Raw genomic sequence first — 22,328 nt, 5'->3', positions numbered from 1 at the left:
TTACATTCGGTCAAGCTTCGATCTTCCACCACCGCCGCCACCATCATCTTAGAATTATATTTTAATATTATTATTACTACTTTGATTTTCAGCCTTGTATTTTGGCTATATTAGTATGGTATTTGAACAATTTACTATTTCCTTATTTGCATGGTATGTTTGGACCAATATTAAGTATGTTATTTGACTATGTGGAGTTTATAATTAATCTATTCATGGTTGTTTGCTTCATGGTTTTCATGGTTCTTGCTTCTTGCTTCATGATTTGGTTGATATTTTTTTCATGAACATTGTATGGATGTTTAAATTAAATTTTTTTGATACACACTTTGGCTTTTTGTAGATGCCAAAGGGGGAGAGAAATGGGATTAAATCAAGAATTCACATGAGTAATCAACTTATTTTTAAGATAAGCATAAATTCAAAAACAAAGGGGGAGAATTTATGAGAGTGATCGACTAGGAAAAAGTGTGTGTGTTTCTTGATTTCAGAAGTTGTCATCATCAAAAAGGGGGAGATTGTAGAAGCAAAGCTTCATGGTGAATCAAAGGTGTTTTGATGATAACAATGATGATGACAAAGGTGATGACCAAAAGCTCAAAGATCAATCAAAGAACAACTCAAGTGAATCAAGAACAATTCAAGAGTTCAAGATAAGAATCAAGAAGAATTCAAGAACTCAAGAAGAAAGTCTAGAGACAAGAATCAAGATTCAAGGTTCAAGATCTCAAGAATCAAGATCAAGATTCAAGACTCAAGATTCAAGAATAAAGAGAAGACTCAATCAAGATAAGTATTAAAAGTTTTTTCAAAACTTTGAATAGCACATGAATTTTTGAGAAAAACTTTTACCAAAGAGTTTTTACTCTCTGGTAATCGATTATCATATTGTTGTAATCGATTACCAGTAGCAAAATGAGTTTGAAAAAGTTTTCAAACTGAATTTACAACGTTCCAATTATTTTCAAAAAGCTGTAATCGATTACAATGTTTTGGTAATCGATTACCAGTGCCCTTGAACGTTGAAATTCAAATTCAAATGTGAAGAGTCACATCCTTTCACTTAAAAGCTTTGTGTAATCGACTACACTAATTTGGTAATCGATTACCAGTGACTATTTCTGAATAAATCAAAAGATGTAACTCTTCAAAAAGGTTTTTGACTTTTTCAAATTGGTTTTAAGTTTTTCTAAAAGTTATAACTCTTCTAAATGGGTGTCTTGACCAGACATGAAGAGTCTATAAAAGCAAGGCTTTGTTTTGCATTTCAAGAATCTTGAATACTTTTACATTCATTCAATCAATCCTTTAGAAGCCTTGAATCTCTTTGAACTTCTTCTTCTTCTTTGTACCAAAAGCTTTCTGAAGTTTTCTGGTTTTCCAAACCTTGAAAACTTGTGCTATTCATCTTTTCATTCTCTTCTCCCTTTGCCAAAAAGAATTCGCCAAGGACTAACCGCCTGAATTCTTTTTGTGTCTCTCTTCTCCCTTTTCCAAAAGAACGAAGGACAAACCGCCTGAATTCTTTTGTGTCTCCCTTCTCCCTTGTCAAAGAATTCAAAACGACACAGTCTGAGAATTCTTTTGATTCTTCCCATTCCCTAATACAAAAGTGTTCAAAGGACTAACCGCCTGAGAATTCTTTTGTATCCCCATTCACAAAGTATCAAAGGTTTAGCAGCCTGAGATCATTGTCTCAACACATTGAAGGGTACATCCTTTGTGGTACAAGTAGAGGGTACATCTACTTGGGTTTGACTGAGAACAAGAGAGGATACATCTCTTGTGGATCAGTTCTAGTGGAGGGTACATCCACTAGGTTCAAAGAGAACAAGGGAGGGTACATCCCTTGTGGATCTTTGCTTGTAAAAGGATTTTTACAAGGTTGAAAGAAATATCAAGGACCGCAGGTCGCTTGGGGACTGGATGTAGGCACGGGTTGTTGCCGAACCAATATAAAAACTCTTGTGTGTTTGTTTCCTTCTTCTCTACTCTTTTACTTTATGCTGTGCATTTAATTTCTGCTTTTACTTTCTGTTAAGTTTCGCTTCTACTCCTCATTCTCTTATCAATTTAGTAAAAGCCTTAGAAGAGTTATTTTTAATTAGTAAAGGTTTAGGAATAATTAATTCAATCCCCCCCTCTTCTTAATTATTCGGAGGCCACTCGATCCAACAAATTAGTGTTTGGGATGTTGAAACACGGCCATGTGTCATCTCAAATCTTGACTAAATACTTTGATAGTTTGGATTTTGGGACAAAACTTCTGATAAACATGCTCTTGATTGTTTTTTATTTTTTTATTTTTTATTAACCCTAATTTTTGCCTAGGCCGCCCTTTCGGGTTTTCGACTTACCGGGTGAGAACTTCTGATCTATCCCTAGGTTCGCTTGAGGCTCATGCATGGTGCCTCCCATTGCCCTAGTGTAGGGCTCTGAGGTATCTATTGTGGTCTTTTGTCATGACCTTGTAGCAAGGAAAAATGAAAAAAATTGTGCAGGTTCTCGAAAATGAATTTTCAAGGATGAGAAATATTTAAAGGATTTTCAATTGACAGAACTCAGTTTTTTGTCAAAAAGACAACTTTTAAGAACAATAAAATGAGGTCACATGAATGTTTGTACTTCATATTTTTTATTTGAAACACAGTCAATCAAACGTTTTTTTTTTTTTGAACTTTTTTACTTTACTCGTCGTTTACGGAACCCTCACCAAATGTGAAGAACGAGCAATTTATGATTGAATAGACTTGGAGATCAACTCAGGAGTGCAGGTCACTTGAGGAAACAAACCAATGGCTTGCATTCACATTTCAGTGAAAGTTAAATAAGCAAAGATGTAATTGTGAGAAAATGAGAGACAAGGACATCAAATTTATCCATATTATTAGCATTGTGACTGTTGTTTATAGTAATGGCATAAACCTAAAAATCCTAATGAGTCATTGGAGACATCTAACAACAACCTTCGAATTGCCCCAAGCATCATACATAGTATTGCTTGACGACATCAAAACTCACGAGTGATTCTCCTCCTCGAATCTTAGCTAGCCTACATCAATCATACTTTGCACCTTATGTTTCAGGGTCATACAATGCTCAATGGAATGCCCCCAAACTCATCCATGATAAGCACATGTCACGTTGGGGTTGTATCCTCTTAGAAACGAAGGTTGAGAAATCTTTGTTGGGCTTATTGCTACCATTGCATTAGTAAGTTAGCATATGACATCGGAATTGGGGTGAATTATACAAGCTTCTTTTCTGGAAAATTCCTTCCTTGGTTGGTGTTTTTTTTTTGTATTAAGGGTGGTGTTTGGCCTCAAATGTGCATCGGGTGGATTTTGTGGCCGATTTGGGGGTGGCCTTTGTGGATGATTAGGCGTTCTTATTTGGTAGGGTGGTGGGTTATGAGAAGGACTTATATTGGTCGAGTATTGATATTGTTGGTCTAATGGGAAATTTGGCCATGTAGGAACAATAACCACAACATGGGTTTCTCCCTCCTTATTCCCTCCATTTACCCTAGGCCTCCTATCACCAGAATTCATCGAAGTAGTGTAATCAAATTTGCCTTTTTTTAGACTTACTTCGATCCTCTCACCCGCAAACACTAAATCTGCAAAGCTCGAAGGCATGTAACCCACCATCTTCTCATTGTAGAACACTGTTAATGTGTCCACTATCATTGTTATCATTTCCCTCTCCATCATTGGCGGCACTACTTGAGCTGCCAGATCCCTCCACCTTTGGGTGTATTCTTTGAAAGATTCATACTCCCTTTTGCATATGTTCTGCAACTACATTCTATCCGAAGCCATATCAGAATTATACTAATACTGCCTAATGAAGGTAACCATCAGGTCTTTCTAGGAACGGACCTGGGAAGGTTCTAGATTAGTATACCAAGTGACGGCTGCCCCGGTAAGACTTTCTTGGAAGAAATGCATCAACAATTTTTCATTTTTTGAGTATGCCCCCATTTTCCTATTATACATCTTCAAGTGATTCTTGGGGCAAGTAGTCTTCTTGTACTTATCAAAATCTGGCACCTTGAACTTCGGAGGGATAACGACATCGGGCACTAGACACAGCTCTGCCATGTCAGTAAAGGTATAATCTCTGCCTCCTTCAATAACCCTCAGCCTTTCCTCTATATGATCAAATTTCTCCCTTTCCATCATGGCAGGAGGCAATCTTTCTAACGCAAAATGAAAGGGTTGTGGTTGTGGGCGATACTGAGGCCCCCCAAAGTGTTTGGTAGGGTTATGCCACAAAATGCCTGCCCCTCAATGGCATATCCGAGGTGAGGCTCGAAGTCATCTAGGGTGTGGTCTAGAGGTACTTCATGTGCCTCTCCCATGGGTTTAGGGACCTGTGCATGACCAGATTGGGGTTCTTGGCTCTCAATGGGTATGGGAGCAGAGTTATCGACGTTCTCATCGGGAGCATGTGCAACATTAGGTGGTGTATAGTTGGGTGGCAAGCCATATGGTGGAAAGGAATGCTTGCTTTGGACCTGCACAAATTGGGGGCCGCCCGTACTTCCCAATGCTTCACCTCCCTGACCTACCATATCCGAGACTAGACGATTTACTTGATTGAGACCAAATGGGTAAGTCGGGTCCACCTCAGTGGCGGTACTTGCGGCAATGACTATAGTTGTGTTAACCTCCATCATTTTCCTCATACTCATCATGGCTTCCATCATTGTGGTCATTTGCTCTTTCATGGCCTCCATGTCGGTCTTCATTTGTTCATGTACCTCCTCTATTTCACTCATCAATCTGGCTTTGGCACGCGTTCGGTAAGGGTGCCATATAGCGCGTTCTTTCCTTTTGATTACAATGATTACAGTTTTGATTTCAAAGAAAGAATGCGATGAGCAATGCAACCAAAAAGAAAAAAGCATGGATGTGTGTGAATGATACATTGTTAAAGTATTGTAAATTTTACATAAGACATTCAATAGAACATAGGGTCGAATCAATTCAGATTTTTATTAAAACAACATGGTTCATCACATCTTGTCAAAGTCAAAGTGAAACTGGAAATAAAACATGGACATCAACAGTCCTCAATTTTGTAAATTATTTAGCTCAATCATGTGTTGGTAGTAGACAAAGAAGCTATGTAGCTCGATCCATCTTTTGCCCCAACTTTTGCAAGCTGGTTACTTCCATACTTGACCTTGACGTGATGAAAACCTTTCCTTAAAAGCATGTGCTTGGTTCGACCCCATAATCCAAGGAATAGAAATTTTGATTGTCAATACTTCGACAACCTATCATAGAGATGAATGATTAAGGCATACTTGTGCTATGCATGACAAATGTAATTTTGAGATCAACATGAGACGCCCGGAGAACCATCCTTTCCTAGTTAACAATGCATTAGGTACCATGTTCACATGATTTTCAATCATTTTCCAAGAGAAATGAGTGTATAATCCCAACATGTTCTGTTTACAGCTATCATCATGGTACCCAACACATGTAACTAAAAATGTGGTGTAAACTTTCATGCTTCATTGTGACTTTGTTTTTGTTCTTTTTTTTTTTGGAAAATGCAAGGCATGAGCAACTATGTGTCAGGACCATGCATGAGTGAACATAACATGCGGACGATGAAAATAGAATGTATGCAATTGGCAGAACAAAAGCATGCAGACGATGAAATTAAAATGTATGCAATGACTTATACAAATGCAATGCATGAATATGATAAATGATAAATGCAGGAATGATATGTCTATTATGATGCCATGAAGAGATGCATGATGCAATCAAGGAACAAGCCAGAGTGAGTTTACTCTGTGACCCTAATTCAGGAACCTAAAGGAAAGGATCCAAAAGTCCCCTTCTAGTGACAACTCCCAAGGGTGGTTTCATGTAACTTTACTGGCTTCTATAGATATCATCCTCTTAGGTATTACATTGTGGTGATAGGGACTATCAGCGACAATGCATCACTAAAAGAGGAAAACTTTAGATGAGGCTTATTGTTATCAAGCGAGTCGGAGACCCAGCATGACCACAGATCGACCTCCACTCCTTATGGCTCACATAGACCCGAGTATAGGGCCTAATATCTCAACGTGTGTGCAAAGGTGTAGGTGCCATGTGTGCATTGAACAAAAATATTTCTAACTATGAATGTAATAGATAGGCAAACACACACCAAACACAATAACATAACAAAGTTTATACACAAATATAGACAAAACAAAAGATAAAAGAGAAGAGGCAACATGAATAAAGAAGAAGTCACGATAAATATTACACACTGATCGAATGGCTTAACTCTCTAACAAGTCCCCAGTGGAGTCGACATCTGTCGCAACCTATCCTTCGGCGGGAGGGCGAGGCGAAAAGCAAAAAGGTGTGTCCTCAAAAGAGAAAGCGCATGGGAGTTGCCACCAACGTTTATTCGAGGAAAACTTTAGAAAAAACCAAAAAGGGGTTTGTGAATTTTGAAAATAAGGGTTTGGGAGTTTTTTACGCATGAGAAGGTATTAGCACCCCACGCGCCCATCACAAGGAACGACAACCCTTAATCGAGTGTGCAAAATATGACTTCAAAATTATGTATTTTCCCTTTCTTATATTTTCTTTATTTTTTTGGGGTCGACAAGGGGCCCTTGCTCCTATGTATCCTCAGGTGCGATGAGGAATTCAAACCTACGCAGTTCTTTAAGTTTGAATGTTTGTGTGTTAAATTGATTTTTATGTTATTGAAAGATTCATTTTAATTGCGAATAAAAGTTGTTTAAGGCATTGGACCTTGAAACGATCATTTAAATATGAAAACCGGAGAAAATCGTTAAGGTGTTGGACCTTGAAACGATCTCAAGTGATATTTGATAAAACGACATAGGGAATGATCACGGTCGCGATTCAGTAGCGTCTCGGCTTCGTTTCTTCTTCTTTCTTAGTTCTCTCAATTCCCTCTACTTCTGAACCTTGGAACCCTTTAAAACACCCCTAGGATGCCTATTTATAGGAAAAAGGCCACCCTAGGGCAGTTGCAACTCGCCCAAGTGAGCTAGTCCTTTAGCCTTGAAGTTATTTGGTGTCCCAAGCAAGCCAAATGTTGGCCTGGGCGAGCTGGGGCCTAAGAAAAACAAGGAAAAGACCCTTTTGCCCTTCTTTCTTGGTATCTTTTGTCTTCTTAGTCGAAACACTGAATGGTTCCTTGCTTTGCACTATAATTGGTGTTCAACACCGTAAGTCGACTAGCAAGGATCAAAAGATCAACGAACGATAGTCCCCAAACGAAATTAGGGTATGACAGTGGTGACATTTTTGTAAATAAACTGATTTTATTAACATCGATTTTTGAATTTCTACATCATTGTTCTGTTATAATCCTACATTTTAATACTAAAATAATATTTTCTTCATAGCTTCAATTTTTACCGAATAAACTATATATAGTGATGCATAAGAAACACTTCAAATTTCTCAATACTATCAAGGTCCAGCACACTTGTTTGATTTAAGGGAAGATACACAAAGGGGAAGAAAAATGATGTATTCTACAATAGAACAAATTGAAATAAAAAATGACATGGTAAATATTCACTGCCCTAGCTTCTCGCTTACCAATACCATCACCATCAAAACCAAAGACAAAGTTCTTATTGTTATATGATCACATTCATTAAGCTAAGATAGAAACAAGCATTTGATAACATAGACCAAAGATTTTACTTGTTGATATCAACAAACCCCTACCCATTTGAAAATAAAATTTATAGAAGACTAACCTTTCGTGACCTCGTAGCCGCCGAAAGCTCTGAGTGAGAGCGGGAACGAGAGCACAAGAGTGAGAGATGATGGTTAGAGTGGTTCAGAGTGAGTGCGAAAAGAAGGGGGAGACAAATTTAATTAAAAGGAACACAACGTCGGTTTTTAACATGATTTCATTGACATCAGTTACTGATGTTAACATGAGTTTGTTAACATTAGTTTTTCAAAAACCGATATTAATATAACCATCAATTTTTTATGTTTATATAAACATCACGTTTTTTGTTAATGAAAAACCGATATTCATAAACTCATGTTATTTATGAGTATATCATCACATTTTTGTTTATATCAATTTTAGTTAAAAACCGATAATAACCTAACAATGTTAAAACCATTTGTTGTATAGTATTTTATTTTATCATGCATAAAATAATATGTGTGCACAATAACTTTTACTTTTTTTAAAACATACATTTTTTTATTTAAGATTTGTGTATTGTGTTTAGTTTTGTAGTAAATATGTGTGCATTGTATTATAAAAATACTGCATCTAATAATATTTAAAATGTGTATATTTCTGTGTTTCTATCATATTTGTCATGTGTTATATGCATGCTTTTAAATCTTAAATAGTTGAGAAGATTGGTGTAGTCTAATAAATTACTGTTGGTTTTGTCTGTATGCAAGATTGTTCAATTCCTTAGGCCACCTAGGTGTATATATATATATATATATATATATATATATATATATATGGTGTCCGTCTTTATATCAATATAGAGCATGTTTATCCTGCCAAAGTGCTAGTTATAATATACTCAGCGACCTGTCTTTATTTAGATCAACTTTAGAAATATTTAATGCACCCTTGCTTATCAAGGAAAGCCGATTAAAAGAAGACAATGATATGATGTAATAAAGCTGATGTGAGGAAAAACGTTTGGTCATAGCTACACTCCCCCTCTTTATTTTTATTTTTTTATAATTACAGTATTATTGATAAGAAATATGTATTGGTTTTACTAATGATTAATTTCTATCAGAAAATTTTACTAATCATCTTTAGTTGAATTTTTTTTTTCAACTATGCTTTTTTTTTTATTCATAAAATTTGAATCCGAAACTTTGCTTGAGAAAACCGATTTGAGTACCACTTTCTTCTTTAAAAAAGTTAAACAAGACGGAAATTATAACCAATGGTTGAGAATTTCTAGTTTTTAGATGAGCATGGTTCTGTTAGAATAATTCCGAGATAAAAGAGATGGTGGAACCCGCCATCCATGCGAGTCCTAAATAAACAGTACCTTAGTACACAGTGAACATCTTAGCTTGTGCTATATATAGATAAATGTGTGCTCCTCCTCACTACACAACGAGAAGCAAAGTTAAAAGGAACTTCTTAACTTCTCCCACATCTCAATTGTGACTGCTATCACTACCACCAAAAAACTACAAATCTCTCACTTTCTTTGGCCATGCCAGAAAACTGCATAGCACCCAAATCTGAACACAGCAACACTACTCACCCTGAGGAAGGACCACCTGAGATGACTCAGACTGTCCTTCCCATACAAACAAATAAGCAATCTTTCCCAAAACTGGCTATGTACCCCATAACTTTAAAGGTCATTCCCTTATCAATAGTATATAGTATCAGTATACCGTTAGATTGATTCTAGAAAACCACCATACATATTCATGTTGGGTAATTATTATTTACTTATATATTTTTTTGTTTTGTTTATGTTCTGTTTCCATTTGCAGTTTGAGGAATTGGTGTACAAAGTTAAAATAGAGCAGAAGGGTGTGTGTTGGGGGAGCACAAGGAGTTGCAAAGAGAAGACCATACTGAAAGGAGTAACAGGCATGGTTTGTCCAGGAGAAATAATGGCCATGTTGGGGCCATCTGGCAGTGGCAAAACCACACTTCTCACAGCACTTGGAGGAAGGCTCAGTGGCAAACTATCAGGAAAAGTCACATACAACAACCAGCCTTTTTCAGGTGCCATGAAAAGAAGAACAGGCTTTGTGGCACAGGATGATGTGTTATACCCTCATCTCACTGTCACTGAAACCCTTCTTTTCACTGCACTTCTGAGGCTCCCCAACACCTTAACCAAGGAAGAGAAAGTGCAGCATGTGGAGCATGTGATCAGTGAGCTAGGGTTGAGTAGGTGCAGGGGTAGCATGATTGGAGGCCCATTTTTCAGAGGGATTTCAGGAGGGGAGAGAAAGAGGGTCAGCATAGGCCAGGAAATGCTCATCAATCCAAGCCTGTTGCTGCTTGATGAGCCTACCTCAGGGTTGGACTCTACAACAGCACAAAGGATCATAACCACAATCAAAGGCTTGGCTAGTGGAGGAAGAACTGTTGTTACAACCATTCATCAACCCTCTAGTCGCCTCTATCACATGTTTGATAAAGTGGTCTTGCTTTCTGAAGGGTGCCCCATCTATTATGGCCATGCTTCATCTGCAATGGACTACTTTTCTTCTGTTGGTTTTTCAACATCCATGATTGTCAATCCTGCTGATTTAATGCTTGATCTTGCCAATGGTAATATTCTTTCTTTTCAATTTAAGCCACACTACTTTTTCTATCTATTATGAATTAAAATATTAGAGTTTAGTGGTTATGCACGGATAGTTTTATGTTGTCATCCAAGAATAAATCACTTTTGTTATGACTTTTAAGATAATTATTATAAAAGTCAGCAAACTTATTATATATGATTAACTGTGATTGAATGACAACGTAAAATAATAAAAATAATTTTACACTGTTAATGTATAATCTTTTTTCTCAAATTATTATTACAATTATTATGATGGAATCATGATCTGGTCTACTGGAATTATTTTTCTTCTGTTTTTAACTGAGATGAATTATAATGAGACCCCACTTTCAATTATCCAAGTTTACTAAAATAATGGCTTGTTAGTTTAAACAGAACCATATTTGTGTGTTGTATGTTATGTACAAAGTCTTGACAATGATGAAAAACTGCAGGAATTGCTCCAGACCCCTCCAAGCTTGCAACGGAACACAGTGAGAGCCAGGAAGCAGAAAAGAAGTTGGTGAGGGAAGCTTTAATCTCTGCGTATGACAAGAACATAGCCACTAGGCTGAAAGATGAGCTATGTAGCTTTGAAGTTAATAACTACAAAGTCATTAAGGATTCTTCCACAAGTAGGTGTTCTAGCTGTTTAGTTAAAAACATTCATATGCATATCCTTGAAAAGTTAGTTTTTGTTTATTAAGTCTTGAAATGCATTTGTTGCTAAATTGATGCAGGAAATCACATAAAACCGGAGCAATGGTGCACAAGTTGGTGGCATCAGTTCAAAGTGCTGTTGCAAAGGGGGCTGAGGGAGAGAAGGTTTGAAGCCTTCAACAGGCTGAGAATATTCCAAGTCATAAGTGTCGCTTTCCTTGGTGGACTCCTGTGGTGGCACACCCCAGAATCACACATTGGAGATCGGGTAAGAGTTTCTTCAAGTTCATTAACTTGATAATTATTGACCAGTAAGAACAGAACATCATCCACTAACTCAGAAGTTCTGTTAAGATATCATTGGTTCTTACTTTGACAATATTGTTTTCTACTTTTCCTTTTCACATTCATGTAATCTTGTATTCATGTCCAAATCACATTACTTCAAAGTTTCTGCCATATGAAGTTTAAAATATGGTTTGTGTTATTTTCTCTTCATATTCCACCGATTTTATTTAGGACAAAACTTAGATACAGTTTTTTATGTGTTTTTAGTAAATTTTACCAATTAAAATCAGAGTTTCACTCACTAATTTATATTGATATTTAATTCAAATCTTTATTACACAAATTAACAACATGAAACTCTAATTTTGATTAAAAAGACAACCCAAAAGTACCTAAACAGTTGCATCCAAGTTTTGTACTTTTATTTATTTATTAAGAGTACTATTTTTATTTTTATTTTTTTATACTTTTTTTTCTTATCTAATAGGGATTCGTTGTTAAAGAAGAATCTTATAATAAATAATATTCTTGAAGAATTTGATCTTTAACTGACTACAATGCAGATAATTTGGTTTTATAGGAAATAATTTGTTCATTAACACGGTGTGATCCATATATGCTATCTTGTTATTGTTATTACCTAAAAGCATTAAGAGAATCTAACATGGAGCTGTTATTGTAATGCAGATAGCCCTGCTCTTTTTCTTCTCTGTTTTCTGGGGATTCTACCCTCTCTACAATGCTGTTTTCACATTTCCACAAGAGAGAAGAATGCTGATCAAGGAACGTTCGTCCGGAATGTACCGTCTTTCTTCCTACTTTCTGGCCAGAACAGTAGGAGACTTGCCAATAGAGCTTGCACTTCCAACTGCATTTGTCATCATAATCTATTGGATGGGAGGGCTCAAGCCTCATCCAGTTACCTTCCTCCTTTCCCTCCTTGTAGTTCTCTACAGTGTCCTTGTCTCTCAAAGCCTTGGCTTAGCATTTGGCGCCATTTTGATGGAGGTCAAACAGGCCACAACTTTAGCTTCTGTGACAACCCTTGTGTTCCTCATTGCTGGAGGGTACTACATACAACAGATCCCTCCCTTCATAGAGTGGCTCAAGTACTTGAGCTATAGCTACTATTGTTACAAGCTTCTTGTGGGTGTGCAGTTCAATGATGATGATTATTATGAGTGCTCAAAGGGGGTGTTGTGCAAAGTTGGAGAGTTTCCTCAAATCAAATCAGTGGGTTTGAATCACTTGTGGGTTGATGTGACTATTATGGCCATGATGTTGGTAGGTTACAGACTAATTGCTTATTTAGCACTACTGAGAGTGAGGTAGAGCTAGCTAAGATACGTGTACACATAGCAACAGAACTTGGAAGAGTTTTGTCCTAATTAAACTGCGTGAAGAATAATACTAGACTAGATAGAATATTGTACTTCTGATGCAAATTATGTAATGAAATTTTGATCAACTCTCTCTCTCAATGGATTTTTTTTTAGTGTAATTTCTAGGCACTCTAGTGTAACATGTTTTATAATATCAATTAATAAAAAACCTTGTAAACATGACTTTTATTATACACGATTTGTGTTCGTAAGAAAAGAATTATTCACTTTTTTCTTTTTTAGCAACTTTATAAAAGAAAATGCTTATTGGTATGAAGGTTATGTTCAACAATAGATGAAAAATTGGATGGAAATTCAAAAATTAATTTATTAAATTATAAGTATTTGTTAAAATTAACTCTTAAAGTAACAGAAAAATATAAATTAATATAAAAATAATAAAATCATGATTTATTTAGAAAGGGTAATAAAAAATTTAATAAATATATCAAAGATAAAAAAGAAAAAAATATAAAAAGTTAAAATTTAATATTTTAACAAATGCCACTTTAATTAGGGTTTCAAAAACTACTAAAAATAATTAAAAAATTACTAAAATAAGCTTGTTGTTGATCGAATAGTAAAAAAAAGTGTTTTATCTAATAAAAAAGATTAAAAGCAAACTCAAATGTTGCTGAATAGCCAAAAAAGTTTTGGTAAAAAGACCCGGGAACCATGCTGATTGGTTACATTTTTAAAAACAAACTCGGCTTGTATTGCGTCAAATCTAATTGTATGTCTGCTATTGGTTTAAAAGTGGGTTCATGCAATTCGTGCAAGATGGTTTCGTACTGAATAACACTCCTCTTTTATAAAGCACCACCTAAGTTCTAAGAGAGCTACTATACACAGCATAAGAACTTGGAAGAATTTTGTCCTAATTCAAATGAGTGAGAAATAATACTAGCTACTTGAATTTAAAAAGTTTATAATATCAACTAATCAGAAACTATGATAAGAAACTTTATTATACATAATAACGTTTGTATATATATGAATTATTTATTCTTTTTTTTTTTCAATTTATAAAACACCAACTTCTAAGTTGTACTTTAGAAGAAAACTTAGTGCCTGAAAACAAGGGATAAACCACAAGATAAGAGGCAAAGATAAGAACATGTGCATTTAATCTGCAAGATAGGTCAAGGATTGCGACCAGACGTTAGACTCAGTAACTCAACTGTTGAACATTATTAGGACTTTGAAACCAAATTGTTGTTACATATTTTCCTGCATAGGTTACACAAGAGGATAATTATCAGAATAATATTTCCTCCCAAAAGGCACTAGTGACATGACAAACAGATATTTCTAATTTCTAATGGAATGAAAACCATCAAATAGTTTTGCTTCATTTTCTGCTCAAAACTATGTCATGAGAAAGTTGGAAGTATGAGTATATCTACGAAAACTGATCCAACCAATCCAAATATGTGGAAATGATATAAAGATTAGGAGCCGGATCATTATTATGATTGTTAAGATATGTGAAATATTCTATTAGCTTATATCAGGTAATCAAATATTATGTTAGTTACAACTTAGGCTTTATTATAGCTCAGGTGATTTGTGCAAGTTGTCATTTCTTTAATAGATGAGGAATTATCGGACCCTTATACATATACTACGCTATTCTTTGAATAAAATACATTAGACTTATTTTTTAAACCTTTCTATATGGTATCAGAGTCGAACACCAACATCCTTTCCAATATAGGAAACAATGTTTCTTTATTTCTTTGAATATTTCCGATGGCTCCTTTTGATAAAAATCAATGAGAGAAACATTATTTTGGAACTTCCCCTGCTACCCATATGCACGAAGCGCTCACCCCTGAACGGTTTGACGACACCAACTATGTCGAGTTGTCGTTGAACATGTAGAACAAGATCAGAGGCAGAAAACATTGGGGTTACATCTCTGGAACAAAGGCTGCACCAGAAAACAAGAAATGTGATGAATATGAAGCATGGGAAGATGAAAGTTGCCTAGTCAAGTCTTGGCTTCTGGACTCTATGACGAAAGAAATCATATCCCTCTTTATTCGCTTAGCTACGGCAAAGGACATCTAGGACACTATGCAACAAACATACTCAATCAGCCAAGATGCATCCATATCATATCAATTATATCATGAGGTAATCTCTACTCAACAAAATGGAGGCTCTGTTGTTACATACTTTGGTAAATTGCATAGATTATGGCTAGAGTATGATACTATCACGAATTGTATGGAATGCCCTAAAGATGTTGAGAAGTATAACAACATGATTAATTCTCAACGAGTTTAAGTCTTTTTGGCTGGCTTGGATTCACATTTGGATGCAATTCGTGGTTGTATCCTTGCTACCACTCCCTTTCCATATGTTCAATCAGATTATGCAACTGTTCATGCCAAGGCAAACCACCAAGAGGCTATGCTTGATAGTGAGTCTATTATTGGGATTGCCTTTGCTGTTAAGAAGTATTCTAAGAAAGGAATCCACAAGTGTACCCATTGCAATAGGGATTATCATGTCATGGAGACATGTTTTAAACTCCATGGCTATTCGGAGTGGCATCCAAAAGGCAAAACTACTCCCAATACCAAGGTATATGCTACTTTCAAGAGCCATATTTCTACTGCCGCCGGATTTGTGACCAAGTCAGGTATATCTAACTTTGCTCTTAATCTTTCTGTTGTTACTAGGGGAAGTAATTGGATAATTGATTCAGGTTCTACTGATCATATTACTTGTGATCCTTATAAATTTACTAGTTTTTCCCCTGATTATTCTAAAATTGTTATTATTAATGCCAATGGGGTCTTATCTCCTATTGAAGGTGTAGGTATTGTATGCCTCTCACCCTCCTTATCGATTTCTGATGTTTTATTTGTTCATACATTGAATTGTAATCTTCTCTCTGTTAGCAAATTAACCAAATCACATTCTTGTGTTGCTTCATTTTATCCAACCCATTGTCTTTTTCAGACCATCCATTCTAAGGAGAAGATTGGTAGTGGTAGAGAGAGTGAAGGACCGTATTATCTGGAAAATGTCTCACAACAAACCCATAAAGGAGCATTGGCTTGTCTTGCGAATGAATACATACAAGATAAAAACAAAAAGGAAATTTGGCTATGGCATAGAAGATTGGGACATCCCTCTTTTGGTTATCTAAAAAAATTATTTCCATTACTATTTCATAAATGCAATATTTCGTATTTTCTTTGTGAAACATGTGTAAAGGCAAAAAGCCATCATGTTGTGTTTCCTTTAAGCAATAAAAAATCTGATTTTCCTTTTTCATTAATTCACACAGATGTTTGGGGCCTTGCCCCACAATCTACGCATAATGGAAAAAAATGGTTTATCAGTTTTGCTGATGATTGTACTCGGGTAACCTGGGTGTATTTGCTTTAACATAAAAGTGATGTCTCTGATGTGTTTTGTTCCTTTCATCAAATGATAGCTACACAATTTAACACATACATTAAGGTCATTAGATCAGACAGTGGAGGGGAATATTTTAAGATTGAATTAATAGAGTTCATGAACTATAATGGTATCTTGTATCAAACTACATGTTCTTATTCACCACAACAAAATGGAGTGGCTGAGAGGGAAAATAGACATATATTAGAGGTGACAAGATCACTTTTGATAGATGTTAATGTCCTATCTCATTTATGGGGTGAGACTATGAGCTCTGCAGTTTATTTGATTAATTGAACCCCTTCTAGTGTGCTTAACTTTAGAAGGCCTCTAGATGTGTTGTCTTATCATTGTATCCTTCCTTCCATGTTTTATTTACCACCTCATGTTTTTGGATGTGTTATATTTGTTCACTTACACCCACATCAACATACAAAGCTCGAAGAACGAACTATCACACGTGTTTTTGTTGGGTATGGATCAACTCAAAAAGGTTATCATGCTTACCATCCACCATCAAAGAAATTTTATATCTCTATGGATGTGACATTTAATGAGAATAAATTTTTTTATGTTGATTCTACACTTCAGGGAGGAAATGAAAGTGAAGTGCATAATCATGATGTTAGTATGTTTGATATCTCAGATATAAAATTATATTGTGAAGATAAATTATCATGTGAGAATTATTTTGCAGGAAGTGAGCCAATCCTAAAGATGGACACTTCTTTTTTTGGATAATACAGTGTCTTTTGATCATAACCAATTGGCTCAATCTTCTCCACAGGTTTGGCTTGACTCTTCAGATGTACCTTCTGATCTTATCTTTGATAATACTAATGTAGATGAAACTGATCATGAAATTGTTTCTCTTGATCCTACCCTTGATAATACTAATTTAGATGAAATCGATCATGAAATTGATCCTTGTCTATGTGAGACCACTAGCACACCAAACACTGAGTCTACTACTATCTAATATAATTTTCCACCCCACTCTAATCGTGGTCAACCTCTGGCTAAATATGAACCAGACCTCCAAGACAAAGTTACAGGAAAAGGAAAAATTACAGCTTTGATTATATATGTAGGTGACATGATTGTTATAGGAAATGAGCAAGATGAGATTTCTAGTTTGTAACAATACCTTGCAGCTGAGTTTGAGATGAAACAACTTGAAAACCTCAAACATTTTTTGGGTATTGAAGATCAAAACATGGTATTTTTTTATGCCAAAGAAAATATACTCTTGACTTACTATCAAAAACTGGGCTGCTTAGAAGTAAACCAGTTGATACACCAATTGAACAAAATCATACACTCTTTCAATGCTCAAATTAAATTCAGCAAGCATCGCCAGAAGGAGATACCAAAGGTGGGTAGGAAAACTAATTTATTTGTCCCATGCACGTCCAGATATTACCTATGTAGTGAATGTTGTTAGTTAAGCATGACCCATGAAAGCTTCATATGGATGTTGTTGAGAGAATTTTGAGATATTTGAAGTCTATTCTTGGAAAAGGAATTTTGTTCTCAAATTATGGAAACTTAAAGGCAGAAGGGTACACTAATGCAGATTGGACTGGTTCAAAGGCATGACACTTGGTGTATGTGAATCTTGTAACTTGGAGGAATAAAAAACAGTCTGTAGTAGCAAGATCTAGTGCTGAAGCAGAATTCAAAGGCATGACACTTGGTGTATGTGAACTTTTGTGGGTTAAAAATGTGCTATCAGATTTGGGCTTTAAACCAAATGAAACTATGAGTTTGTACTGTGACAATACATAGGCTATAACAATTGCTCACAATCCTATCCAACATGATAGAACAAAGCATGTGGAGATTGATAGACATTTCATCAAAGAGAAGCTTGAAGTTGGAATAATTTTCTTTCCCTGTGTAAGATCTGAATTGCAATTGGCTGGTGTCCTCACCAAAGGAATGTTTTTAATGAGTCCCTATTCAAGTTGGGAATGTGTGATATCTATGCACCAACTTGAGTGGGGGTGTTAAGATAATATTAGACAATAAAATATTATGTTAGCTGTAACTTAAACTTTATTACAATTGTGACATAATTTGTGGAATTATTATTCCTTTAATAAATGAAGAATTATAGGACCCTTATTTATTTATATATATATATATATATATATATATATATATATATATATATATATATATATATATATTACACTACTCTTTGAATAAAATACATTCTTAAAACCTTTCTATAATGATTAAGCATAGTTAATGCACATAATAAAAAGTCAAATTAAAATAATTGGCGATTGAGTCTGAAAGTGGGTGCATGGCCAAGTGTTTTAAGAATCTAAATACAGAAGGATAGTGCACTTTCCACTCTAATAGTGAGATCTTTGATTAATGTCCTTTCGCAATATAATTTTTAAAAAAATAACGTTAAAGATATATTTTTTTTATTTGGAATTCATCTTGTCACGTTAATTATGCAAGTCTATGTCGCGCTTCATTATGCTGCCACGAGTACCTATGTCATTGATAAAAAAGTAATAATTGATCTAATTATTCATTTGATTTTTATAGGTATGGTTATGCCTGTGCTAGGGGCGAAAAGATGTTGGAGCAATGGAGGCCAGTGATATAGGGATAATAATATAAATCTGTATCGCGGTTCTTTATAAACTAATATAATCCTATTTGTCAAATGAATAATAGATAATCCCTCCGGAAGACATAAGCATACTAGTGAGATCTCTTAATCTCGTGTTCGTGTGTATGTATGATTATTCTGTTTTAGAATTTCTATCATTATTGCTAACAGTTACAGCAACAGAAAAACTTTCCCTTGAATATCATTTTTTTAAAATCTTTTTAGTTGGCTATGTATATATTTTAATCCCTCTTAATTTTTAGCATAAGAATTGAAAAAGATTAAAATAAAAATTTATTGTTTATGTACTACAATATATATAAAATAATTTTATAATATCATTCAATCATAAATCATTATTTAAATTACTTTAAAGTAATTATTTTAAAAATCAATAAATTTATTGTATATGCTATGTAAAATTTTTTACACTGATCATATAAATCTTATAAAATAATATGTATAAAAACTAAAAGTGATTAAAATTTGTTTTCACTATATAGACTAAAAATGAAAAAAAAATATTATAATTTAATTTAATTAAGCCCGATGAAGCAGTTTTGCTGGAGTGTTACAAGTCCAAGTTGACACTGGAATCTATTTATGACACAGCATGCAAGCTATCTCCCTCTCCAAACCGATATCATTTAAAATCATAGCAATATCGTATTAAAATATTAAACCATGGCAGCTGGAAGATGGCATGGCAGTTGGAAGTAGGATTAATACTAGTAAGTTGTTTTAAGAATATTGAAACTTGGAAGCATGGCAGTTGGAAGCCCAATCATCATTAATGTTATCAAAACTGAGCCGACGAATCTAATATGATGCGGAGAAGATGGCAGTTGGAAGCCTAATCATCATTAATGTTATGAAAACTAAGCCGATGAATCCAATATGATGCGGAGAAGATGGCAGATGTGGAGAAGATGGCAGTTGGAAGCCTAATCATCATTAATGTTATGAAAACTAAGCCGATGAATCCAATATGATGCGGAGAAGATGGCAGTTGGAAGCCTAATCATCATTACTGTTATGATTAAGCTTAGTTAATGCACATAATATAAATGTCAAACTCAAATAATTAGTGAATAAATTGTAAAGTGGGTGGATGCCCAATATGTAATTCTAAGAATCTTTTTTAAAAAAGCAATTTTAAGAATCTAAGTACGGATGCATTGTACATTTACCATTATAAATTACTTTGAGGGATATTTCAGTGCAACTGGCGTTATATAGTATGATAACAAATGAATTAGAATTAATTTCTAAAACGTTAAATTATAATTTTAATATTCTTTTAATTCATGATATGCGATTTTAGTTTTTTTATTTTACAAAATTTAAATTTAAATTTAATCTCACAATTTTATGTTTTATTTTTTTATTTTGATCTGATTAAATCTTAAATTTAATATATTCATTTAAGATGTTATAAAAAATAATTTAATTAAAATACAAAAAATATCAAAGAAATACACTGTACAAAATTGAGAATTAAATTAAAATTAAATTTTTTTTTAAATTGAGGGATCTTATTTCTGAAAGAAATGCAAATAAAAATTAAAACAGGACTAAAATTTGAATTTAGCTTTAATAAAAGTAATTTAATTACTAATATATCATGCAATATGTGATAGAGTGACATTAGTCCAAGTTATAACTCCCTTGAAGATACTTTTTTATTTTTTTTTATAGTCCCCTTAAAGCTACATGCTTAAAACTGCTTTTCTAAGCGAAATTAATTTAAATAAATATAAAAAACTGTTTATTTATTAAAAAAATATTTAATAAATAAATTTAAACAAATGAACCCTATATAATCCTAACTAATGTCATAATTATATATATGAGTTGCTAGATCTAGAGAGTCTCCCAGAGGTATGAAATTGAATTAATTTGGATTAGTTTATTACTTATTGTATTAGAATGTGAGTCAATTTAACACTATCTTTAGTCCAAAATAATCCGGTTTGATTTATTACTCGTTAGTGAAATAGGTGAGATGACTTATCAAATTAGAAACAATTAGAAATGTGTAAAATAAAAAAATGGAAAATTACTAAAAACAATTAGGAATGCTTCAAATTTCAAAATCTAATTTTAAACTTTGTAAATTAAAAAAAAAAATTGTATCAACATGCTTCAACTTAACTTGAACTTGTCTTAACTCATTGGTCAACAAGTCAAAAAGTTAAGATAATATTAGGGGGTAAATAACCACTTTTGTCTCTTAATGTATAATTCGCTGATAAATGCGTCCCTGAAAGATTAAAATACAAAATTTAGTTCCTGAAAGTGTAAAAAGTACGACAAATATATCATGCCGTTAACTTTCTTCCATAACCATTAATAAAATAACTTACGTGGCACGGAGGGACAAATTTGTCACTGAAATGATTACCAACGTGGATTGCTAGTATAGGGGCATATCTGTCATAATATTTTTTTGACTTTTCGTCTTCCTGATCAACTAACAAATGTTTCCCTGGAAGATCAAAATACAAAATTTAGTCCCTAAAAGTATAAAAAGTGCGACAAATATATTCAGACGTTAATAATACATTGTGACTAATTATTATTATTATCATTATTATATCATTATTATTATTATTATTATTATTATTATTATTATTATTATTATTATTATTATTATTATTATTATTATTATTATGTGTTTATAATTTACTGTTCTTATTCGTTTAGTACTTATGTAATATATTTTTTAAATTTCCTTTGAATATATATATTTTTATTATTTTGATTTTCTTGTCAAACCTTAATCTTTGCTGTTAAATTTTTTTTATCTTATATCTTATAATTTTATCAAATTTTTACTAAATTTCTCACTTTTAATATTTAAAATTATTTCATATCACAATTCCAACTTAAGTGTCCTCATATTTTGGTTGAAATTAATATATCGAGAGTTTTGAGTAGAAAAAATACAATCGACCGCGAGACCAAATTTATTTATTTATTTTAAAAAAAGAATTTAATCAATTATTTTTTTAAAAAAAAAGCTCACAAAATTTAAACTAGATAAAGTTAAAGTGGAATTATAAGTCTTTTTGCTTAATAAATAAATTTTATATATATATATATATATATATACCTCAAATATGAAAGAATTCCTTGAATAAACCTTATATGCTTCCATTCTAAACAACACTTATTTCACATAAAGAACCTACATAAATTTTTTTAAAAAATACAATAATGCTCAAACTAATACAGAGGTTAACTTTAAAACAAAAAAAAAAACTAATACAGAGGTTTATTCTTTATCTTTGGAATGTAGAGTTGTATATCTTGCTGATTTAGGGGCTGCAACGACCTTGTATTCTATTTGACATACTCTGACAGAATACGTAATAAAGATTAATAATTACTTGAAGAAACAAAAAATTTCAATAAATAAAAGGCTTTCATTTTTTTAAATGGTAACTCAATTTTTTTATATCATAAAACTAAAGAATTTTATTTTATTTTAGAAAATAAGTAGTTATATTGATTAACTAAAAAACTGATTAACAATTTGATAGATGGATAAATAGATAGATAATCAAAATATAAGAGTTCAAATCTTAAAGCTGTATTTTATTATTTTTTAATCCCTTCTTCCATATCTTTTCTCCTA

At 33.5% G+C, this 22,328-nt stretch overlaps 1 protein-coding gene across 1 annotated transcript; it reads left to right on the top strand.

Annotated features, from left to right (window-relative positions):
* The first annotated feature begins 9,109 nt into the window (after positions 1 to 9,109).
* LOC100776279 (ABC transporter G family member 14) lies at positions 9,110 to 12,856 on the top strand. The gene is made up of 5 exons (XM_003548721.5): positions 9,110 to 9,379; positions 9,519 to 10,311; positions 10,765 to 10,944; positions 11,050 to 11,237; positions 11,945 to 12,856. The coding sequence occupies exons 1-5, from the start codon at positions 9,230 to 9,232 to the stop codon at positions 12,587 to 12,589; spliced, it is 1,956 nt and encodes a 651-aa protein (XP_003548769.1). The 5' UTR covers positions 9,110 to 9,229; the 3' UTR covers positions 12,590 to 12,856.
* Positions 12,857 to 22,328: the final 9,472 nt, after the last annotated feature.

Source organism: Glycine max, chromosome 16 (assembly GCF_000004515.6).
Source record: "Glycine max cultivar Williams 82 chromosome 16, Glycine_max_v4.0, whole genome shotgun sequence".
NCBI classification, from domain to species: domain Eukaryota; kingdom Viridiplantae; phylum Streptophyta; class Magnoliopsida; order Fabales; family Fabaceae; genus Glycine; species Glycine max.
This window is presented reverse-complemented; position numbering and strand designations above follow the sequence as displayed.